Genomic DNA, 25,515 nt, shown 5'->3' with positions numbered 1-25,515 from the left:
GGTGTTCTGTAGGGGTTCAGCGGCGGTGCCTTTGTGTCGTCCCTCTTGCCGTGCAAGCTCAAGACCCTCTCATGGCTGCCGTTGTGTTGCGGCGAGCTTCGTGCTCTTGGTGTTGTCTCGGTCATCTTTGCTCAATGACGCGAAGAAGCCTCCCCAACTTGCTAATCGTCCCGAACTTCACTAGCGGAGCTCGTAGTCATGGTTCATGCTTGGACTCGTTGACTGTGGTGCTCCTGTGTTGCGCCGTGGGTTTGGTATGCACGCCAGTGCGGTGCGTTAGGTTCCTTGCAAAGTCTTGGTATTGTGTCCCTCGACATCACCCCACAACTACTTGTGTCTTTTATGGTGATGATCTTGTTAGTCTGCTAGCTATGTCCTGCTCTTGGTGGGCGCCCTACTCTTCTCGTCTTCTTGTAACCTTGTTACTTGTACGGTTTTCGGCCGGTTTTCCTTATAAACGGGGTTAAATTGTTTAGGTTTTCGATCTGGTTTCCCTTATAAACCGGATCATTCTCTGACATAATGGCCACTTTGAGTAATATATTCAGGTGGAGGGACTCCTCCTCCGGTGATTCTAGAAAAATACAAAAAAAATTGTTCAAATGCATGCGGGAGTTATTTCGGCTGGATCCATCAAAGCATCCAAAGCAATGTGTGGTTCACATGGAGGGCTCCCAATTAGAAAAACAGTCGAAATTTTTGAAGGGCTATTATTGAGAAAAGTGTAGCCATTTGCCCAAGAAGGGGAGCTAGAGAATCAACGAGGGAAGTTTCGGGACGCGTTGTATGGCTGATTCCTTGGCTGAGCTAAGTGAGGGAGTCTGATCAGCTACTGGGCCTTATGCAGACTGGTTTCTACTCAACAAATTGTTACTTCTTACTACAACACTACAAACGAAATAAAAAAATACATAAATTAATTTACACGGGGAACTGCTCTACTTGCAATGTGAAAGAACTAGCTTGTGAACATATTATTTTTCATTTTATGTTACCTCTTATAGAAAGAATTGCTTATTGTCGAAACTAACATTTTTTACTTAATTTTTTAAGTTTATTAATTCAAATTTCTTTTGTTCTAACAACAAAGACCGATATTTCGTTGTTCTATCTTGGCCTGTTTTAGGTCCAGCCTTGGTCTTTCATTTTTTCCCCTTATTATTCAAATGGGCTTATGATTATTCGAGGGGGTTGATGGGCTTAACTGCCTAGCGGATTTATATTTGCTATGGTTCTTTGCCACCATTGATTCAAAGAGACTCAAAGTAAATGCATAGGTAAAACTCACTCGGTGTAGTAGTAAACAAGAATGTGCTTTGCGGCCAGTGTACTGAATAAGATCAAGCAGGTGACTCTATACTTGGGCACCCATATGGGAGGACGGTCTAAAGGCGGGGTTGCCATGCCTCATCGTCACGCACCACTTCAGCAGCCTCTTGTTTCCTTCACCACCGGTGTTGCTTAAGCCTTCGCACCGTCATCCAAAACAATAAGGTGTGCAGCAAGAGCGTCCGCTCACGCATGCCACATAAAATATTTTTACTGTCGCTGGTATTTACCTCAGATAACACCTCCCAGCGGTTGCTCGCCTATGCCACATCGTAGATTTATTGCTGCTGCCCCTGGTTTGACACCTCCCCAAGGTAACATTACGAAGGCAGCAAACGCACACGAGACAAGCACGCCTTCTCGTCTCCCTTGTACCACCACTCCTTTCCTTCGTCTAGAAGGAAGAAAGAGAGTAGCCTGCCTCGAGCCCCACGCACCCTCTTCTTCCCTCTCCAAAAAATTAGTTTGTCCCGGCGATGCGCTGCGCTGCTGCCATGTATTCCTTTTCACTCTTCCCCTTCGAGCAGATCGACTAATAAGGCGGAGTGGCCGGAGGTGGTGGACCGGTGGAGGCGAGGTATGTGTGTGGCATGGCGTATTAGGCGGCGGTGTAGCACGGTTTCCTTCCGCTAGATCCGGCGACCTACGAGATGGCAGCGGTGGTAGGATGCTGGCGGCAGAGACGCGGATCAACATCTACCTCGACGCCGGCAAGTCAGCGGGCGGCGACCGCCCCTCCGTGCTCCTCCCGCCCGTCGCCCATGGCCCTCCTCCTCAACTCGTTCCTGTCTCCGTCAGGCTGGTCGCTTCCCTCCTTGATCTATTATGTGAACCTCGTTGAGATTTTTCTTCTTTTCAAAATTGTCCGTCGGGCAGGTTTGCATAAATTGTGAGATTCTCTTCTTTGTCCATCATTCTATTTGATAATCTATACTTGCAGTTCGACTTGTTATGGATGTCTTCTTGCTGTGGCACTTGTCCGAATGACTTCGTTGAATCAGGACCATCTCCAGATATTGGAACACTGCTACCAAGATCTATTCTTTTCTGTTCTGTGTAATGTTGGTCTGGCCATTAATTGTAGCATCCATTCTTCTTGAGCTATATGAAATAGGTCATACTTGCTCAAGAATCTTCAGTCTAGTTGGTTCACTTCAGGTAAATTTTTCGGCTGCTTCAGTTTCTGTACATTGGCACAAAAGGTTGTTAACTTCTGTTTAGACGAATTTAACTCTTAAATTGTTTGACTGTGTTCCAAAATTGAAGCTATACCTGGAATAGATTGTTCATTAAAATGTGTCTCCCCTCTGATTTTGGATGGCCTCTCTGGGTCTTGTCCTGCTGATTCTCTGGAGTTGTCAAAGTTCAGTTGTGTGGACATTGAGGTGGATTTTATTATGATGCCTTTGACACATTGAACTCGGTAGCAAAACATCTCACTCAGTAACTAAATTAGAGTTCGATCTTTTACGTTTGTGTTGTCTTTTTGCATTTTTGTTTCGATCCGACATCAGATCTGAGTTATTGCTTTCGGAAATTGAGCGCTTGGTTACCCTTTTGATCCCCAACTCCAAGCCTATCAACTTGAACCTGCAGCCAAAGCTAATGAATACAAATGCAAATCAAATGCGAAGAAATCAATCAGCTGAATTTCTTGCTGTTGTAGAAAAGTGATATGAATAAGGGTTTCAAGTTGGACTTCCTCAAGTTCAAAAAACATATACAGAATTTTGTGTCTTTTATTGAGAGGAATAAAGCTCACAATGCAAAGATGAATTTTGTCCCGATGGAAGATCTCCTATTGGCCTTGTGCAGTTCATGTGGTGAACTAGCCAAGACGATTGGTTGTGTAGGTATCAACTGTTTAAATGTTCATCAAGTTTTGCATCCTTCTCTAGATGCTATGTAAAACTAGGTCTCTCTTTTTATCCACCCTGTGAGAGCATGCAGCCATGCACCAGATTATTCTTTTGGCTACACCCCTAGCATAGCCGTTTGTGACGGGATTGGCATGTGGCAGTGCCCAAAAGTGTGTGATAGGAGGTTACATCGTGCAAAATTATGTATCTTAGCTACTTGTGAGAATCCAACATTGAAATACATTCTGCTGAAAACTAATTCATGAGGTTCGATAGTGATTTCTGGCATCCTATTATAGAGAAGTCAGTTGATAGAACTAGATAGTACTGCTTACAGGATGATACCTGAATGAAATTTGAGTGCTTTGATCTACTAATTTTCTTATGTTCCAAATTTTCTTTTCTGTTCTTAGACTACATCTGTAGATCCCTATGTTTTCAAGATCACTTCCGTTTTCAACCCATCTCAGTATGTTGAACAGATGGTTGCATCAAGAGTAGGATTTACAATAAGATTTGAGGTAAACCTGGTATGATCTAAGTTTCTCTCCTTGCACTGATTTTCTTTATCTGAATTCTACATCAACCTTTTGGGTTTAATGGATTTCACGCCCTATATACTCTGCTTATGCCATACACATTTTAATAGGGCATGGCCACGATCGAATTTCTCACAAATGGGGCACTGATTAGAGAAATGATGTGTTATCCTCTTCTGAGAAAATATAGGTGCCATGTTATGACCCTGCCTGAAGTAATCAATCTTAGTGGCAATGCATCCCCAATAAGTGGTGGTAAAAGGTAAGTAAAAACGATAGTTTGGAGAAATCTGGAGATATTATTGTTAAACATGAGATATATCACCAAGGCTAGGTGCGCCCAACCAACCTCCTGCCGTGAGGATCAAGGAGTAGTTAGGAGATATACTTTGTACTTTAACTTTGTATCTTCTCTTCCTATCTTCTCCATGTAAATCTCCCCCATGGTTGATCTCCAACAGCCACACCTTGTACCTGAAGTTATTATCAATACATAAATATGCGGGCTCCCATGTATGGGGGTTTGAGACGCTTCATACAACTTTGATATGGTATACAGAGCCTACCTCTTCCCCTACGTCTAGCCTCCATCCTTCCTGCCGCAACCCTCCTAAGCCGTCATCTTCCCTACCGCACCACCATGTCCTCCTCCAGCCAAATTGTCTCCCCCGGCCTCAACTACACAACCTCAGAACCCCTTACCAGAACCAACTATGTTCTCTGGCGAACCCAAGCCCGCTCCCAGATCATGGGGGCGGGGCTATATGGGTATATCGATCAAACAACCCCCGAGCCTTCCAAAACCATAGTCACAAAAACCTCCGATGGGAAAGATCATATCGCTCCCAATCCTGCCTACAACCCTTGGCTAGTCCAAGATCAACAAATAGTGGCCTACCTACTCTGAAACCTCTCCAAAGAAGTGCTGATTCAGGTTGCCTCCCTAGACACAGCACACGCCATATGGTCTGCTCTCGCAAACATGTTCGCTGCATAATCTAGGTCTCGCATCAACAATTGCCGCCTTGCTCTTTCCAACGCCCAAAAGGGAACCCAGTCTGCCGCTACCTTCTTTGGCCACATGCGATCTCTCTCAGATGAGTTAGCAGCCGCTGGCAAACCCATAGGCGAGGATGAGCTCATCTCTCACATCATAGCCGGGCTTGATATGGACTATCAGCCCATCATCTCTGCCCTCGATGACCAAACTGACACAGTTTCTGTTGACGATCTCTTCGCGATGGTGTCCAACTTTGATCAGCGCGTGGAGATGTTCCACGGCACCGTGGCCGGTGCTTTCAAATCCTCCGCTAACGTGGCCTCTCGGGGTCGTGGCGGTGGTGGTCGCTATTCTCCCAAGAACGGCGGCGGCAGCGGACCTCGCAATGGTGGAAATCAAGGAGGTGGCGGCGGCTGTCACAACGGCGGTGGTGGTCGCGACCACTACAACAACAGCGGCGGTGGTGGCGGCGGTCACTACCAAAACTCTAGAGGTGGTGGCGGTGGCTACCAGAACTCCGGCGGCAACAACAATTCCAGGCAGCGCCCCTTCTACAACAACAACAGAGGGCGTCCAGTTTTTCAGGGGTATGATGGCTATGAAAATAAATGTCAGATATGCAAAAAAATAACCATATTGCCAAGGACTGTGACTGGCGCTACGCGGAAGACAACTCTCGCAAGAAGGTTGCAGCAGCCACCATGGACAACTCCTATGGGGTCGATACCAACTGGTATGCTGACTCTGGCGCCACCAACCACATCACCCATGAACTCGGAAAGGTGACGATGCACGAGAAATATGGTGGCAATGACCAAATTCATAATGCAAATGGTGAAGGTATGAACATAGATCATGTTGGTCATTCAATTATCAAAACCCCGCATCGTGATATTCATCTTAGAAATATCTTGCATGTTCCAGAAACCTCAAAAAATCTTCTTTCTGTCCATCGTATTGCTCTTGATAATCATGTGTTTCTGGAATTTCATCCTTATTTCTTTTTTATCAAGGATCAGGTCACGAGGCAAGTTCTCTACCGAGGTAGATGTGTGCATGGGCTATATCTGTTGATTCCCCAGTTTCAAAGATTCAATAAACAAGTTTGCAGTGTCATCAAACTCTCTCCGAACCGGTGGCATCCGCGTTTAGGACATCCATCTTTTTTCTATTGTTGAACAAGTGCTTAGAAATAACCGGCTCCCATGTGTTGGTGAGCGTAGTTCTGAAACTAATTGTGATTCTTGTCAAAAAGCAAAGTCTCATCAATTGCCATATCCAGTTTCCACTAGTGTTTCTACCAAAGCTTTGCAACTTATTTTCTCTGATGTATGGGGTCCGGCCCCCTCTTCTGTTGGCAGACACACCTACTATGTTAGCTTCATTGATGATTATAGTAAATTCACTTGGATTTACCTCCTTAAGAAACGCTCTGATGTTTTTCAAGTTTTTCAGAATTTCAAAGCACTTGTTGAACGTCAATTTGATAGCCAGATTCTTGCCATCCAGTCTGACTGGGGCGGTGAGTATGAGAAATTAGACTCATTTTTCCAAACTCTTGGCATTTCTCATCATGTTTCATGCCCACACGCACACCAGCAAAACGGTTCTGCTGAACGTAAGCATAGGCATATTGTTGAAGTAGGCCTTGCCCTGCTTGCTGGCGCCTCTATGCCCCTCAAGTTTTGGGATGAGGCGTTTCTCACCGCTGTCCATCTCATTAATATGCTTCCCAGCCGTGTTATCAACAATGAAACACCCATGCAACGGTTTTTTCATACTCGCCCAGATTATAACTCCCTTCGTGTTTTTGGTTGTGCTTGTTGGCCTAATCTTCACCCCTACAACACTCGTAAACTCATGTTCCGTTCCAAGCAATGTGTTTTTCTTGGTTATAGTGCACAACATAAGGGTGTCAAGTGCCTCGATGTTTCCACCGGTCGTGTCTACATATCCCGTGATTTCGTCTTTGATGAAACCGTGTTTCCTTTTGCCCACCTTCATCCTAATGCCGGTGCACTTCTTCGCAAGGAAATCCTTCTTCTTCCTTCACACTTATCTGGCATCCATCACGAGGATGATAATTTGGATGATCACTTGACTAACCCTTCTGACCATGCATATGAGTCTCGTGTTACAGGACACGATGGTGATGCAGCAGAAAAAAATTTGCCAGCAAATGGTCAAGAAATCCCTCCAAACGGGCCATATTTCATGTGTTCCCCGAGTGGCAGCATTCCAGCTCTCGAATCTTCATTGGGATCGGGGCTGCCCGACCTGACCCGGTCCTCCTCGGGATCCCCACCTTGCCAGGAGGGCAGGGGCAGCAACTCTGTGCCGGATGCGCCGCACCAGCCCGCGTCTGCCATGCGGCTACGGTCGGACCCAGCGACCCACGCGCGCGCGGTATCGGGTGAGGGAGTCCTGGATTAGGGGGTCCTCGGACAGCCGGACTATATCGTTTGGCCGGACTGTTGGACTATGAAGATACAAGATTGAAGACTTCGATCCATGTCCGGATGGGACTCTCCTTGGCGTGGAAGGCAAGCTTGGGAATACAGATATGTAGATCTCCTCCCTTGTAACCGACTCTGTGTAACCCTAGCCCCCTCTGGTGTCTATATAAACTGGAGGGTTTAGTCCGTAGGACAACAACAATCATACATAGGCTAGCTTCTAGGGTTTAGCCTCTACGATCTCGTGGTAGATCAACTCTTGTAATACTCATATCATCAAGATCAATCAAGCAGGAAGTAGGGTATTACCTCCATCGAGAGGGCCCGAACCTGGGTAAACATCGTGTCCCCCGCCTCCTGTTACCATCCGCCTTAGACGCACAGTTCGGGACCCCCTACCAGAGATCCGCCAGTTTTGACACCGACATTGGTACTTTCATTGAGAGTTCCACTGTGCCGTCACCGTAAGGCTAGATGGCTCCTTCGATCATCGGCAACGATGCGATCCAGGGTGAGGTTTTCCTCCCCGGACAGATCTTTGTATTCAACGGCTTCGTACTGCGGGCCAACTCGCTTGGCCATCTAGAGCAGATCGATAGCTACGCCCCTGGCCATCAGGTCAGGTTTGGAAACTTGAACTACACTGCCGACATCCGCGGAGACTTGATCTTCGACGGATTCGAGCCCATGTCAGGTGCGCCACACAATCATGATGAGCATGACTTAGCTCTGTCGTCGGACAGTGTTCGGGATATCACACCTGCAACTACTCCGGCCCTCAATCCGGAACAAATCGCGCCATCTGAGGATGGGTGGATGGACTCCGCCACGGAGGCCGCACAATCAGTGGCGATAGAGCCGAATACTGACTTCACCTCCTACGAGACCCGTGTTGCCGAACCGTTGGGTTCGTCCCCGACCATGGGCTCCGAGCCGCCCGTGTCCGCGCCTATCGAATCCGATTGGGCACCGATCATGGAGTTTACCTCCGCGGATATCTTTCAGCACTCGCCCTTTGGCGATGTGCTAAACTTGTTAAGATCTCTCTCCCTGTCAGGAGACCCTTGGCCGAACTATGTCCGGCCAGAATGGGATGCGGACGACAAAGAAATTCGCTACCCACCCACCACCCACTTAGTAGCCACTGTCGACGATTTAACCGACATGCTCGACTTCGGCTCCGAAGACATCGACGGTATGGACGACGATGCAGGAGACGAACAAGAACCACCGCCCACAGGGCGCTGGTCGGCCACCTCATCGTATGACATATACATGATGGACACCCCCAAAGAGGGGGATGGAGATAAGACAACGGAGGATAATCCCTCCAAGAAGCAATCCAAGCACCGACGTCAGCGGCGCCGCTCTAAGTCCCGCCATAGCAAAAGCAGCGATACCGGCACAAGAGACAATAACGCTCTGGATAATGCCGAAGATGACGATAATCCCCTCCAACCAGACCTAGAGCGGGAGGATGAACAAGCTAGCCCTCCGGAACAGGCAGCAGACGGAGAATCGGAGGATGACAATTACATGCCTCTCTCCGAAGACGAGGTGAGCCTCGGCGACGAAGAATTTATCTTGCCTGAGGATCCCGTCGAACAGGAGCGCTTCAAGCGTCGGCTTATAGCAACAGCAAATAGCCTGAAGAAAAAACAACAACAACTTCGAGCTGATCAAGATCTTCTAGCGGATAGATGGACTGAAGTCCTGGCGGCCAAGGAATACGAACTCGAGCACCCAACCAAGAGTTACCCAAAGCGCAGGTTGCTACCCCAACTCGAGGAGGAAGCATTGAAACCTACATCTCCTGCGTATGATGCGGCTGATCGGCCACCTCGTGGCCGAGATAGAGAGGCATATCAGCCCAAAGTCCAACCTGCACCCCGTCGCCACTCAAACAAAAATACCAAGGCCCGGGGCAACACGCGGGACCTACGAGACACATTGAAAAACAAAGCAAAACATGCACGATCGATCTATGGATCACGGGGGCGCGCCCCAACCCGAGACGATGACCGTCACGTCGGATATACAAAAAGCAAATCCGGCCGGGCCGAATACAACAAACAAGACTCGTATGAACTGCGTCGAGATATAGCCCGGCACAGAGGCGCCGCACACCCCCTGTGCTTCACTGATGAAGTAATGAATCACAAATTCCCAGAGGGTTTTAAACCCGTAAACATTGAATCATATGACGGTACAACAGATCCCGCGGTATGGATCGAGGATTTCCTCCTCCACATCCACATGGCTCGCGGTGATGATCTACATGCCATCAAGTACCTCCCACTAAAACTCAAAGGACCAGCTCAGCATTGGCTGAATAGCTTGCCAGCAGACTCCATTGGCAGTTGGGAGGATTTGGAAGATGCATTCCTTGACAACTTCCAGGGCACTTATGTGCGACCACCGGATGCTGATGACTTGAGCCATATAGTTTAGCAGCCAGGAGAATCGGCCAGGAAATTCTGGACCAGGTTCCTAACTAAGAAAAACCAAATTATCGATTGTCCGGATACAGAGGCCTTAGCGGCATTTAAGCATAACATCCGTGACGAGTGGCTCGCCCGGCACCTTGGCCAGGAGAAGCCGAAGGCTATGGCAGCCCTCACGACACTCATGACCCGCTTTTGCGCAGGCGAGGATAGCTGGCTGGCTCGCTGCAATAACACATCAAGAAGTCATGGCAATTCAGATGCCAAAGATAGTAACGGCAGACCACGTCGCAACAGACACAAGCGCCCCAACAACGGTGACAACGCCGAAGACACGGCAGTTAATGCCGGATTCATTGGTTCTAAATCCGGTCAGCGGAAGAAGCCGTTCAAAAGAAGCAATCCGGGCCCGTCCAGTTTGGACCGCATACTCGATCGCTCGTGTCAAATTCATGGCACCCCCGATAAGCCAGCCAATCACACCAACACAGAATGCTGGGTGTTCAAGCAGGCCGGCAAGTTGAATACCGAAAACAAGGAAAAGGGGCTGCATAGCGACGATGAGGATGAGTCCCGGCCGCCGAACACAGGAAGACAGAAGAAATTTCCTCCCCAAGTGAAAATGGTGAACATGATATACGCAACCCATATTCCCAAGAGGGAACGGAAGCGTGCACTAAGGGACGTCTACGCGATGGAGCCAGTCGCCCCAAAGTTCAACTCATGGTCCTCCTGTCCGATCACTTTCGATCGTAGGGACCACCCCACTAGTATCTGTCATGGCGGTTCTGCCGCATTGGTCCTTGATCCCATCATTGACGGATTTCACCTCACCCGAGTCCTTATGGACGGCGGCAGCAGCCTGAGCCTGCTCTGTCAGGATACAGTGCGCAAAATGGGTATAGACCCCTCGAGGATCAAACCCACTAAAACCACCTTTAAAGGTGTCATCCCAGGTGTAGAGGCCCATTGCACGGGCTCAATCACACTGGAAGTGGTCTTCGGATCTCCGGACAACTTCCGAAGCGAGGAGTTAATCTTCGATATCGTCCCGTTCCGCAGTGGCTATCACGAACTGCTCGGGCGAACCGCATTTGCCAGATTCAATGCAGTACCGCATTATGCATACCTCAAGCTCAAAATGCCAGGACCTTGTGGGGTTATAACAGTCAATGGAAACACAGAACGCTCGCTCCGCACGGAGGAGCACACTGCGGCCCTCGCAGCAGAGGCATAAAGCAGCCTTTTAAGGCAAACCGCCAATTCGGCGATAAAGCCCCCGGATACCTTCAAGCGAGTCCGGAGTAACCTGCAACAGGATCGCCTGGCACGTTCAGAGCTCGCCTAGCAATTCGGCCCCCGTCCTAGTCCCAGTCAAGCGACGAAATTTGTGCCGCGCGTACATAATTACGCACTAAAAATACCATGGGCATAGGCGGGGGCACGACCAGGGCACGTCCCACAATGTGGCTCAACCGCCCAGGGGTTGTATATCTTTATCATTTTCTCTCTTTCAGGACCTTACTCTCTAGAAGCCCTTTTCGGCAGTCTGATTGCTGGACACGTTACGGGAAGGAAAAACCAAGGAGGCAAGAAGCTAAGACGTACAAGGGAATCCCCAGGTGGTCTATTTAATAACAATGCATAGATTTAGTCTATTGCATTACCTTTTTTCCTTGTCTGCTTATTTACGACAAATTGCACCCGTACATTCTGATACGACCAGTGCGCCAGGGGCTTCAGTATACCCCATAATACGGCGTGAGAAGTCCGAACACTTTCGACAGTGCGGCACCCCGAACTTATAGCATTATATGCATCAGCTCCGAATCATGTCTTGGGTCAATAGTTGGGTTTGCCCGGCTCCCATGTTTTGGTACCTTACGTTCCGCAATATCGGCTAAGGTAGCGCTGGGAGAACTACTGTGATCGTGTCCCGGTTCTTCCGGACGAGCACCTTAGTAGAGAAAGCCAAAAACTGACTATCATGATAAGGCGAGAGTTGGTTGCTGTTCGAGAGGTCTCAAGTCCTTAAAGACTTTTTCCGCTTCGGGCGAGGAGTCGGCCTTGCCCGACTTAGGCGTACATAGCGCCCCAAATTCGGCCTTCCGAATACTAGGGGCTTCGCCAAAATTTAAAATTGTAGACTTCTATGGCTAAGTGAGAGTGATAAAGCCTTATAGTCCGATTGCCTGGTTCGTTGTGTTGAACACCTCCTTCGAAGGACCCAAAATTGGGATAAAGAGTGCTCAGGTTTATCCCGAACACCCCAGTACTAGTTACATGGGGGCAGAAGCCGACGACTGGCCAACTCTCAGATTTCATAAACGGCCACACAGAAGGTAATATTTTAAATTAACAAGCGTTGCATAACGCACATGAACTCGTTTCATATTACAGGATCACATGAGTACATTCATTCGAAAATTACATCCTTAGCACATTCCTCCGCCACAAGGCGAGAACCCTTCAGGACACTGTTATAATACATTTCGGGGTGGCGATGCTCCTTGCCTTCCGGTGGCCCCTCCTTCACCAGCTTCTCGGCGTCCAGCTTCGCCCAGTGCACCTTTGCCCGGGCAAAAGCCCTGCGTGCACCCTCGATGCAGACGGACCGCTTTATGACTTCAAGCCGTGGGCAGGCATTCACAAGCCGCCTCACCAGGCCGAAGTAGCTATCAGGCAGGGGATCGCCAGGCCACATCCGGACTATAAGACCCTTCATGGCCTGTTCGGCCGCCTTGTGGAGCTCGACCAGTTGCTTCAGCTGGTCGCTCAAGGGCATGGGGTGTTCGGTCCCAGTATACTGAGACCAGAACAACTTCTCCGTCGAGCTCCCCTCCTCGGCCCGGTAGAACTCCGCGGCATCTGACACACTGTGGGGTAGATCTGCGAACGCTCCTAGAGAGCTCCGAACTCGGGTAAGTAAAAAGAAAGTTTCCTTCACATGCTTGCTTTGCATAATGAATGCCTTACCCGCCACTATCTTCTTAACCGCCTCAATCTCCTGGAGGGCCTTTTTGGCTTCGGCCTTGGCATGTTGTGCCCTTTCGATGGCCTTCGCAAGCTCGGACCCTTGTGTCTTAGAGTCAAGCTCCAAGGACTCGTGTTTTTTGGCGAGAGCCTGGAGCTCTTGCCGCACCTCGCCTACTTGGGCTTCTTGCTTTTCTCGCTCGATGCGCTCCTTGGCCGCTTTGTCTTCGGCCTCGGATAGCGCCTTCTGCAGGGACGCCACTTCGTTCGTGGCCCCTAGCAAAATTCATGACGATCCTATTATTCTAAAAACCAAATTTTTTATAATATACAGACGGGGTATCACTTACCTTCGTTCTCTTCGAGCTGCTCTTGGTAAGGCGGAGCTCTTCCTTGGACCGCTCAAGGTCCCGCTTCAGTGTGGCGACCTCCGCAGTACGTGCGGCAGCGGCTAGCAATGAAGCCTGCATATGCACATAGATATATTCCCATTAGACTCCTGCGGTTATTATTTGATCCTCTATTCGGCCTTCCTTTGCAAACGCCAAACAGAGCATCAGGGGCTACTGTCTATGCGGTAACATTCTCTTATAATCTGGTTACTTACCTCAAAGCCTGTTAGGAGGCTGGCACGGGCTTCAGTCAGTCTGCTCTTGGTGGACTGAACCTTCTTGACCACCGCACTCATAATGGTGCCGTGCTCTTCGTCGATGGAAGCGCCGCGAAGCGCTTCCAGCAAGTTGTCCGACGCCTCTGGATGAACAGAGGCCATCGGCACAGACGGCTTGCCCCCCTTAGTGACGGGTCGCCTGATAGAGTCCGGAACCACTGGAGGTTCCGGTACAGTATTTGGCTGGGGGCCAAACTTGCTGCCCCCGCCATTGGAGCCCTTGGGAGTTTTGCTCCCCTTGCGCCCAGCGTCCGGAATGTCGCCTTGAGGCGCCTCCGGGACTACCTCCCCTTGGTTCGGTGCCCTCTGAGACAACACCTCAACGTCGTCCGTAGGGCAGGGGGAGGAGGCAGGCGGGGGCGAATCGATGTTCATCTCTGATTGGCCCAAAGACTCCTCCGAAGAGGATACGTCGATGCAGGCTCGGGATGGACTGCATGATCATGTTCGGCATGATGAGAAACAACAAAACGGAACATACCAGAATTACTATGGTATCCGGATACCTACGACTTCGCCAGGGGCTTATCCCTGGGCAGCCACTCGTCGTCGCTGTAGGTGGCGGTTGTGTAGTTGTCCGGAAGGAGGGTCCTTCCCTTCTTGGACCCTTCGGCCGCCCCAGCCGGGGCGACCTTCCTTTTCTTGTCTCCCCTGGCTGGGGGGAGAGAACTTTCCTCTTCTTCCTCCTTGTTTTCGTGGGAGGAGTGCACCTCGGTGCTTTCGAACGATGAGTCCGATATAACCTTGCGCCGGAGACCCTTCCTGGTCCCCGTGGCCTTCTTCTTGGCCTTCTTCTCCTGCACCTCATAAGGTGCCAGAACCAGCATCTCCATTAGGAGAGCATTTGCTGGATCTTCGGGCAGGGGAGCCGGATAATTGATCTGCTCCGCTGTCGCTACCCAGTCCTGTTAAATGGCATGGAGGCTTAGATCCCGCGCGTGGTTATACTGGGGAAAAGAGCATCTTATGAGATGTAAAAGACTTACCGGGTTGGCAGGACGCTTTGTGCTAAGTCCACGGTCCTTGGTGAGGGGAGGAGGTACCTCGGCGCCCTTGAACAACACCTTCCAGACGTCCTTGTGCGTCGTGTCAGAGAGCTCTCGCAACGTCTGGTGCTCGGCCGGGTCGAACTCCCACAAATTGAATGCCCGTCTTTGACACGGGAGGATCCGGCGGAAGAGCATGACTTGGACCACGTTGACGAGCTTGATTTTCTTGCTCATCATGTTTTTGATGCATGTCTGGAGTCCTGTCAGCTCTACCGGGGAACCCCAGGACAGGCCCTTCTCTTTCCAGGAGGTGAGCCGCATGGGGATTCCGGATCGAAATTCGGGGGCCGCCACCCAGTTGGTGTCGCGCGGCTCGGTGATGTAGAACCGCCCTGATTGCCACCCCTTTATGGTATCCACATAGGAGCCTTCGAGCCAGGTGACGTTGGGCATTTTGCCCACCATGGCGCCTCCGCACTCTGCTTGCTGGCCGACCACCACCATCGGTTTAACATTGAAGGTCTTCAGCCACAGGCCGAAGTGGGGCTTGATGCGGAGGAAGGCCTCGCACACGACGATAAACACCAAGATGTTGAGGATGAAATTGGGGGCCAGATCGTGAAAGTCCAGCCCGTAGTAGAACATGAGCCCGCGGACAAACGGGTGGCGGGGAAATCCCAGTCCGCGGACGAAGTGGGTAAGGAAAACCACCCTCTCATGGGGTTTTGGAGTAGGGATGATCTGCCCCGCATCTGGCAGCCGGTGCGTGATATCCGCGGCCAGATATCCGGCTCCCCGCAGCTTTGTGATGTTCTCCTCCGTAACGGAGGAGACCATCCACTTGCCTCCCGCTCCGGACATGCTTGGAGTGGTTTGAGAAGAAAAACGTGAACTTGGGCGCTGGAGCTCAAGTGCGCAAGAATGGATGAGCAAGGAGGAAGAAGGCGTGGGTGAAAAGGGTGAATCATTGTCCCTTTATAAGGGCGGAAGAAGCTATACGCCTCCCCACCTACCTGGTAAACTCGCTTATTCCCCAAGCGCCATAATTGATGGCGCGGTTGGGTTACCCACACCCGTATTGATGAGAATCCCGTGATAAGGGGACACGATCTTTGCTTCGACAAGACATGCCAAGGAAACCGCCTCGCGATATGTGTACAATGGCTGGTTGTGAAAAACGGTTCGAATAATGACCGGGCCGTGGTGTGATGTCATGCTGCAAAATGCGTCAGCAGATTAGATTTGTGGAAATATTATTCTCTCTACGGTAGTATGTGGAATTTGTTTTGAAGAGCCGGACACCATCCTTGTGTTCAAAATCTTCTATGGAGTATTCGGAAGAGGAACCCGCCTTGCAATGCCGAAGACAATCTGCGCGCCGGAGTCATCGTCATTGAAGCCTGGTTCAGGGGCTACTGAGGGAGTCCTGGATTAGGGGGTCCTCGGACAGCCGGACTGTTGGACTATGAAGATACAAGATTGAAGACTTCGACCCATGTACGGACGGGACTCTCCTTGGCGTGAAAGGCAAGCTTGGCAATACGGATATGTAGATCTCCTCCCTTATAACCGACTCTGTGTAACCCTAGCCCCCTCCGGTGTCTATATAAACCGGAGGGTTTAGTCCGTAGGACAACAACAATCATACCATAGGCTAGCTTCTAGGGTTTAGCCTCTACGATCTCGTGGTAGATCAACTCTTGTGATACTCATATCATCAAGATCAATCAAGCAGGAAGTGGGGTATTACCTCCATCGAGAGGGCCCGAACCTGGGTAAACATCGTGTCCCCCGCCTCCTGTTACCATCCGACTTAGACGCACAGTTCGGGACCCCCTACCCGAGATCCACCGGTTTTGACACCGACATCGGGCGAATCAGCGCGGCCTGAGGACCAGCCGCCCGTGTGGTTCTCCATCGAGCCACGGGTGTACGTTAGGCGGGCCCCGCGCCAGTCGGCTGCCGCGGACCCAGGATCTGTTGCGGGTCCTGTTGGCTCGCTTGACTCTGCTGTGGCGCGTAACACGTCTCCTTCAGGCGCAGATGATCCGGTGAGTCCTGCAGGAGGCAGGGCATCCTCGGGATCGCCGGGATTTGCTCCCTCTGAGCAGCATCCTGGATCTTCTGTGCCTGCTCCTTCTGCAGCGACCCAGCAGCCTTCTCCACCACGCACACGTCTTCGCGCAGGGGTAATTGCACCAGTAAATTATAAAGTTAAGTTTGGTTTAACTTGCTCAATAGGAGAACCAAGCACTTCTTGTGAAGCATGTACTGATCCAAAGTGGAGAAAGGCCATGGAAGAAGAGTTTCAGGCACTTCAGAGAAATAAAACTTGGCACTTAGTTCCTGCACACCACGGTAAAAATCTAATTGATTGCAAGTGGGTGTTCAGGATAAAGAAGAAATCAGATAGTACAATAGATTTCTATAAAGCCAGACTTGTTGCAAAAGGATTCAAGCAAAGGTATGGTATAGATTATGAGGACACATTTAGTCCTGTTGTCAAGGCTGCTACTATTCATCTCGTTCTGTCCATTGCTGTATCCAGAGGATGGTGTCTCAGACAGCTAGACGTACAGAACGCGTTCCTTCATGGTGTTCTGGAAGAGGAAGTCTATATGAAACAACCTCCTGGTTTTGAGGATAAGCACAAACCATTTCATGTATGCAGGCTTGACAAATCTTTGTATGGACTAAAGCAGGTTCCTAGGGCATGGTACTCTCGTTTGAGTTCAAAACTGCAGACACTTGGTTTTACTCCATCTAGATCTGATACATCATTGTTTATTTATAATAAGTCAAATACGTCCATATTTGTGCTTATATATGTTGATGATATCATCGTCACCAGTTCATCCAATGATGCAGTCACAGCTTTATTGAAAGATCTGAACTCAGAGTTTGCTCTCAAGGATCTAGGAGACCTGCATTTCTTCCTGGGATTGAGGTTAAGAAAACTAGAGAAGGTGTCCTCCATATCTCCCAAGAAAAATATGCAACTGATCTTTTGAACAGAGTAGGTTTGCAGGGTTGTAAACCGTCACCTACACCATTATCTAGCACAGAAAAATTGTCTCTTGCAGAAGGTGAAATACTGAATCAGGAAGATGACACCAAATATAGGAGTCTGGTAGGTGCACTTCAATACTTGACATTAACCAGACCCGATATTTCCTTTGCTGCAAATAAAGTATGTCAGTTTCTTCATGCTCCCGCTTCATCACATTGGACTGCTGCGAAACGTATATTGAGATATGTGAAGAATACTTTAAGTGTTGGTCTCACATTTAATAAGTCTTCATCCACACTTTTCAGTGCTTTCTCTGACTCTGACTGGGCAGGGTGTTTGGATGATAGACGATCAACAGGTGGTTTTGCAGTATTCTTTGGGCCAAACTTGATATCATGGTGTGCAAGGAAACATGCCACAGTTTCAAGATCGAGCACTGAAGCAGAGTATAAGGCGTTGGCGAATGCCACAGCAGAAATTATCTGGGTCAAATCTATGTTAAAGGAACTTGGGATGAGTCATATACAAACTCCGTGTCTTTGGTGTGATAATCTTGGTGCCACTTACTTGTCAGCTAATCCTGTTTTCCATGCTCGAACAAAGCATATTGAAATTGATTATCACTTTGTCAGAGAAAGAGTTGCCAGCAAAGAATTGGAAATTCGGTTTGTGCATTCAAAAGATCAAGTTGCAGATGGGTTTACAAAAGCATTGTCTACCAAACCATTTGAGGAATTTAAACGTAATCTTAACTTGGTGAAGTTATGATTATGGGAGAGTGTTAAACATGAGATATATCACCAAGGCTAGGTGGGCCCAACCAACCTCCTGCCGTGAGGATCAAGGAGTAGTTAGGATATATACTTTGTACTTTAACTTTGTATCTTCTCTTCCTATCTTCTCCATGTAAATCTCCCCCACGGTTGATCTCCAACAGCCGCACCTTGTACCTCACGTTATTATCAATACATAAATATGCGGGCTCCCATGTATGGGGGTTTGGGACGCTTCATACAATTTTGATAATTATGATCAACTCTTTTTTTATGCAATTTTGTGTATTTCTTGTGAAATGTCAAAACAAAATGCTAAGAAATATTGGATAGCTCAAGCTGTCAACAGAATATGTCATCCTTCATTACATGAATTTTATTTTTCTTTAACATTTTGTGGTAACCCCGACAGAATATTTGCTACCATCCCAATTTGATCATTATTAGTTGTATTTGGTAGGCCAAGTGTTGGTTAACATGTGAAGTTTATTAGGGCAAAGTATTTAACAAGCGAGGCTAGAAGTAGGACGGCAAAACGTACTTCAAATTTTGCATTTTTATTGGGCTAGGTCTTCATTAACATGTGGATGAACTTTCTGCCAACTCATCTGTATGTGTGGTATACACCAGATTTCTGGGTAAAGCAAGAGATGTACGCTGAGGCGAGTTGCATCCCTCAGGCGTGGTAGGGCTGCAAGCTAGCTATGAATTATCCTACACATGTGATTTCCTTATGATAATTTCCAACATAGTTCAGGTTTCCCTTACAATATCTTTTCTATCAGAATTTGTGGTTTTAGTTCATATGTCACCTGTTATAGCAAAAAGATGAGGTTTCCTGACGTTATTCAGGTCGAGTCCCACTCAAGTTGCTTGATTTTAGGTTTTATTGTGGGACTGGAGAAGTTCAAAACAGACAGCTTGCTTAGAGGAATACCACATGGACGATGTAACACAAGTATGCACATTTTATAGAGTTTGACATGTGCATGTGAATATCCCTTTTCATAGTGGAAGTTGGAGCTATCACACACTTCTGCTTTGTTAACTTTTTGCTGGCATTACTATCTAAAATATTTATACTTTTGTATTGACTTCATTTCAACGCATGATATTTATCCACTACAGTTTATAGATTTGATTGTTACCATTGTGCTAATTTATCATTCTTTGCTGGACAGGTTCGATTTGCACAAAACCAACAGAGTAAAATCGTTTCTGCGGCAGTGGAGCCACTACCACGGCGGGCAGCATGCAGATCAACGCTGACCATCACCAAGGTGGGCGAGAAGAAAAGCTACACCATGAGCTTCCCGACGGACGGGAGGCCGTCATGCATGGACGGATTCGGTCGGCTTGTCTCGTCCAGCAACACCATGTGGTAGCCGGTCCGATCCTGGCGACGTGGACCTGACCGTTGCTTTTGAACCAGTATAATGTATGCTATCGCTCCTGTAACCTAAGTCCCTGTCAGTTGATACGCACCTGTTTTATTGTTCCAGTCAGAAACTTGCAGTACTTTCAGTCTCATGCAAAGTAGAAATAGGAAAGTGGAAGGGGCATGTACCACCTGGCACCGCTGCTTGTGGTTACGTATAACATTTTTACTTTATGTGAAAAAAAATGAGAAGTAGTAGTCCCCCAACTCTCCTTGTGGATGTCCAACGGGCGCCATGTAACCAATGATACTGCTGCCATGACAACACCCACCTCCATGCTAATCGAGCTTTTAGACCTGCCTGAGGTGCTTTTGATGTGCTATTTTCTCTCTTGATAAGAAGTCAAGTGTAGCCAACATGATTAATTTTGTGTTCTATGCTACCAATTGTCCGGGCATCTACTTTTGATGTACTATTTGTTCTCTTTTGTAAGATCAATTCCGTTTTATGGAAACTATGCTACCACTTGTTTATGGTTGTGCAATAGATGTTCCTCTACTTATAATAAATAACATTTGCTTTGTTTCTGCATTACTGAATCTGATATAATTTGCAGTCCAATTGTCATTTTAGTCGTATCTGAATTACTGTCACTGACTATAATCAATCAGCCATACTAAAATATGCTAATGTTCACCTACATGTAAGGAGCAGCAGAAGCAATGAAAATGGCGCCTACAAGCTGGCAATGGCAAAACTTCCTTTCAAGAGGCGCATCATGGCGCGTCCCAACTGCTAGGATGATGCAAATGGTTGCAATTATGGAGTTTAGGATCGAGAGGGCGCAAAGAACCCCCTGTCGTCCAGTGCAACATGCTACGTGAAAGGCATATTGCTTTCAGGTCACATGAAAAGAAACTAATAATGAAAGTATGTCGATGATAACATGATAGACCTTGTTGGAGATCGTCTTTTCTCCAAGTGGTGGACCTATGTGTAGTTCACGCGGCACGGGGTGGGGGTGGTTAGAAAAATGACTAGAAATTTTAAGGGCTATTACTGAGAAAAGTGTACTCATTTGCCCTCCTCCCCCAACTATTCGTATTTTATGTTTTGCCCCCTCTGCCATCCTCGGCTACCTCCGCCACTGTTTTAGCCAATGGTGTCACTTTATTTTACTTGGTAAGTTGTTACCATAGTTGGTTTCTCTATTTTCATATGTTTCATACATCACACATTGCCACATTAATCTACCATTTTCTATCTTTGGAGGTTGCCTTCCTTGTTAGCTTGCTACACCATACTCCAACAGAGGCAGTGTTCACTATGATGAAGTTGATCCTCGGGTAAAATCATGATTGAACTGCATCCATACTTCTTTGGAAAAACATCACTGAATGTACAAATGTTTGGTGCTATCATTTGTCTGATCGCAGAAGCAACACAAATGATTATGGTCAATGTCATGTCAGTGTGTCCAAATATGTTTAAGTAATCCACACGGTGCAGGTCTTAAACAGAAGACTAATTAGTTTCCTAGTACTAATGCAATGCCCGTGCCTTGCGACAGGATCAAAGAATATATCCACACACTATAAAAAAGATGCATATATAAGAGTAATGACATAGCTGACACATAGGACAACTCCTTGAAACGACAATCTACTGTAAGTTTGATATTATCGACATCATAATTATTTAAGTGGATATTTTCTGAAAATGTGGATTTTTTAATTTTGAGAACATTTTAAAAAATGTGACTAATTTTGAAAATGGACTTCTTCCAAACACTATGCGTATTTTTTAAAATTAAACTTTTTCAAAAAATTACATTTTCTAGTCATTTTTAAAAAAATGAACATTTAAATATCATACAAAATCAAAACAATAAATATGAAAAAATAATAAAGTTAAAAAGGTAAAACATAAAATATCTTTAGGAACCTTTTAGAAGGTTCCCAGAATCAGGTTCTGTAGTATAGGTTGGCCCTATACACAAAACTACAATGCACCCGGTCCAAGCGGCAAAACCTATTTGACGCCTCAAGCGCTCGCGCACACCCTCCCCTTCGGTATACTTGAATGGGTTGGCCCAACTAACACAAGCGAGACGCTCCCTCCACTCTTGGTTTTGTGATCCTTTCACAAGCTTACCAGACCAGTTTTCGAAAGTTTCTCGGAGCTTCCAGCCATTTACTAAATGATTTCCCATACCAGCTTTGGAGTGACCATTTTGGCTTTTTGGACTGGTTTTTGTTCAATTTTTTTTCCCTTTTTTTGTTCTCTTTCCCTTTTTTCTTTCAAATGCGTGAACTTTCTAAAAAAAATTGCAGATTAACGAACTTTTCCAAATTTACAAAAAAAATAACATTCGTGGTTTCTTTTCAGGTTTTTCCATTTTTTTAGGTTATGAAAATTTCCAAGCCCTGCAACTTTTTCAAAATCGTGAACTTTTCCTAAATTCACGAACTTTTTCCCAATTTTTTTGAGCTCTTTTTATAATTTACTAACTTCTTTCATTTTCTTGTGAACTTTAATAAATTAATGAATGTGAATGAAATTCGTGAACTTTTAAAATTGTCCTTAACTTTTTCAAATTCCAGGACTTTTAAAAAATGTGAACTTTTTAAAAATTCATGAACCTTTCCAAATTCACTTATTTAAAATTTGTGAATTGTAAAAACAGTCTTGCTACATCTCAGTCTACTAAGACTTAGTTAAGTCTTAGTCGATGCTATATCTTTGAGATCTTACATCGAGATGCGTGTAACTTTCTTCTTCAATTTTTCTCTTTTTCTTTCTTACATGTTATGTCATTTGATTTAGACTTGGTTAAATCTCACTCGACTGAGACCTAGCCAAACCCATTTAAAATTTTATCAGTTTTTCAAATTTAAGAACTATGAAAATTTATAACCTTTTTGAAATCAACGAACTCTTTCCAGTTTCTTTGAGAAGTCAACTGGGTCAACTGTCAGTGCTCAAAATGGTCAAAGGGTTGAACTGTCAACTGTTAACAGATCAAAGGGTCATGAGTGGTTAAAAAGTAGATGCATCTTCGCGCAAATAAAAACAAACCGTCATCCCACAAGAGCCATGTTCAAGTGCGGCAACGATCGCACTAGTGGAGCGATTGATGCTTTTAATGGGCCAGCCCAATTAGGGCATGCACGTGAGTGCCACTGCCCTTAACTGGCGCAAAAGGGGCCTCTTAGGTCTTGTACAATACTAGATGCTTGGGAGGTGCTTAGAAAATTAAACGGGTTTCTCCGAAGCACTAGTATCTATTTCTACAGAAGAGACGCCTAATGAAACGTCTACCCTCAAAAAATAAGCACTGATACTAAGAGAAACACTGGTTTATTTTTCTAAGCACCTTCTGTCGTGGTTCTAAGTCCGACAGTAGAATGGGGGCAGGGATGTAAAGGCAAGATCCTAGCTATGGAGAAGCTGTACGCATGAGTTTTACGAGTTCAGGCCCTTCTCGGAGGAAGTAACAGCCCTACGTCTCGGAGCCCGGAGGCGGTCGACTGGATTATATGCGTGTGTGTTACGGGGGTGCGAACCCTTGTGCCAGTGGAGGGGGGTGGCTTATATAGAGTGGGCCAGGACCCCAGCCAGCCCACGTTACAAGGAGTTCAATGTTCATAAAGAAGGAGCATTACAGGTACGTCTGTAGTAAAGTAATATAAATGACTATTAAGTCTTAAGAGTAAATGCCCGACCGTTGCTGCGCGGAGTGGCTTTAGGTCTTCTGCACGTCGAGTGGTTTAGTGGTCAAGTGACATAAACAAGGGGGGGTCTTCGAGTGAATGGTAGGTCGAGTGGATTGCACTCGACACCTTTGTTGGGTCCCCTCTATTTACTCCTGAACCTCTTTGCTTTTAGGACAAGGACCTTAGGTAGGAGGTATAGGTCAGGCCTATTACCCTACCCCAGGTCTATGTCCTCATCATTAGCCCCCGAATGGATTGAGGTCCGAGTGAAAAGAAGGTTGAAGTTGACCTTGCTCTGGCTCTTGCTTTCATCTCCAAATGGATGCCAGTTGTTGGAACTTCGACTTCATTTCAGTCGCCTTGATCGATTCAGAAATGAACGACTGGTTTTATAACGTCATCTGTCGAGTGTTATCTTTGACATGGAATCTTTGGCGTGATCGGTTGTAGAGGATCCCGGATTTCGCGGGATTCGAAATTTTGATGGAAGCGCGCCGTGGTAAGCGGAGTAGATAAGTAGGGTGTTTCGATTTCCGCGCCACCTTTTTCGCCACGTATCCTGTGTGCGACTGTTAAGGGATTTGACAGGATCGCCCGGACCCACGCGTCAGCCACTCGGAAGTAGGCCCTTAAAAGCGGCGAGGCCGAGGCGTCCGCACTGTGCGTGCCCATTCTCCTTCTTCTTCCTCTTGCTCCTTTATCTCGTCCGGCTTCTCCATGGGGACGGAGAGAACGGCGGCGCTGGAACACGCGAAGAAAGCGACGGGGGCGGGGAAGAGCAAGAAGGCGAATCGGGGATCTTCATCGCGCTCGGGGCTGCCGTCGGGTTGGATCCAGGGAGATTGGATCCGATCTTCACTTCAGCAGGAGGACTTGGACGATATGGCCGAGCTGGGGCTGATCGTCCATGAGTCTGCGCGGCTGCCGGAGGGGGAAACGGATCCACAGCCGTGACCGGGTGAGTGTGTTCTGCTCGCCACTCATGTCGACCGCGGCTTCTCGCTTCCTCCACACCCCTTCTTTCGAGGTTTCTTGAATTTCTTCGGGGCTCAACTCCATCATTTCACTCCCAACACCATCACATATCTTGCCGCATTCGTGTCCATGTGCGAGAATTTCTTGGGGTGTCGACCGCACTGGGGTCTTTTCAAGCACATTTTCACTATCCGCTCCCAAACAGTGAAGAAAGCGAACTCGAACGACGAGAAAACCCATGTTATCCAGATGTGTGGGGGTCTGGGTATTCAGAAGAGGAAGAGGAGTTCCTTCCCTCCGATGACTCTTCCTGAGTCGGTCAGGGGCTGGCAGTCGACCTGGTTCTATTGCCAGGATATCGCGACCCCAGGCCACTCGACTGGACTTCCCCCTTTCTCTTTTGACCGTGTTCAGACTCCATCTTCGTTGAAAGTGACCGCCGCGGAGAAGGCGGAGACAGGCATGTTGGTCGAGAGGGTAGTTCAACTGATCAACCAAGGTGTCACCGGCATGGATCTGCTGGAGGTGTTCCTCAGTCGGCGCATTCAACCACTCCAAGCTCGTGACCACTCCATGTGGATGTACTCCGGGGCTGGTGATACCGCTCGGGTTCATCCGGAGCAGGTGACGGCCAAAACAGTGGCCGAGTGGCTGAGCGGCATCACCGGGAACAAGGACAACCCCAGGGGCGCCAGGAGAGTCAAACCTTTCAACGACAGCAACCAGCCAGACAAGGTTTGGCCATTACAACTGATTGAATTTGGATGTGTTTTCTGACTGTTTGTTGATCCGACTGATTTCCACTCGGCTCCTTGTTTTGTAGATTTATACGGAAATGTACTCAATGCCCAATGGCGAACAAGCTCTGGAGCAGTACCATGAAGGCGAGGACAGCGCGGAGGAGAGCGGCGAGTGGGAGTCACCAGCCGGCGATGAAGAAGAGAGTGATGAGTCGGGTGACGAGGAGGTAGCCGACTCACCACCTCGTTCTGAACGTCGATCCAAGCAGCACCACGATCCCGCGGGCAGGCGCGGCAAGGCTGTGGCATCGAGCGCTCCATCTCAAAAGCGCGCTCGGTCTTCGACTCCAGAATTGGCTGAGAAGGTCACCAAGCAGCCCAAGATCAATCCTTCGAAGGCTCGGAAGACCTTGCCTAGAATCAAGATGGACGTTCTTGTTGCTTCTGGGTAAATGTTCTCCCCGTATTTTCTTGTTCTGACCGATTCTCTTGTACTGACCGAGTGGATGATGAACCTTTACAGACCGGCCTCGGCTGCGACTGATATGGACATCGACAAGACCCCAGACAACGAGGAAACCGATGACGCAGCTACCTCCAAAGCCAGTAAGTCTGCCCGACTCGAGTTTATTTGGACGACTGGATTGTTTGTCGGCTATCTCC

The 25,515-nt window shown here is 47.8% G+C and overlaps 1 protein-coding gene and 1 non-coding gene across 3 annotated transcripts; both read left to right on the top strand.

Annotated features, from left to right (window-relative positions):
• The first annotated feature begins 1,515 nt into the window (after nucleotides 1-1,515).
• LOC109731766 (uncharacterized) lies at nucleotides 1,516-19,872 on the top strand. Of its 2 annotated transcripts, none has more exons than XM_073506681.1 (4): nucleotides 1,516-2,487; nucleotides 3,671-3,709; nucleotides 3,838-3,989; nucleotides 19,224-19,872. In XM_073506681.1, exons 1-4 carry the CDS (start codon nucleotides 2,389-2,391, stop codon nucleotides 19,309-19,311), a joined length of 378 nt encoding a protein of 125 aa, XP_073362782.1. In that variant the 5' UTR covers nucleotides 1,516-2,388; the 3' UTR covers nucleotides 19,312-19,872. The 2 variants fall into 2 exon arrangements, with proteins under 2 accessions (XP_073362782.1, XP_020146530.1); XM_020290941.3 differs by having other exon boundaries at nucleotides 3,671-3,718.
• On the top strand, nucleotides 4,848-4,986 carry LOC120972996 (small nucleolar RNA Z247). Its single transcript, XR_005767125.1, has one exon. It is a non-coding gene; the product is annotated as a small nucleolar RNA Z247 (small nucleolar RNA).
• Nucleotides 19,873-25,515: the final 5,643 nt, after the last annotated feature.

The sequence above is a fragment of the Aegilops tauschii genome, chromosome 1 (assembly GCF_002575655.3).
Source record: "Aegilops tauschii subsp. strangulata cultivar AL8/78 chromosome 1, Aet v6.0, whole genome shotgun sequence".
Classification (NCBI taxonomy): domain Eukaryota; kingdom Viridiplantae; phylum Streptophyta; class Magnoliopsida; order Poales; family Poaceae; genus Aegilops; species Aegilops tauschii.
Note: the sequence above shows the minus strand (reverse complement) of the source record. Positions and strands in the feature narration are given on the sequence as shown.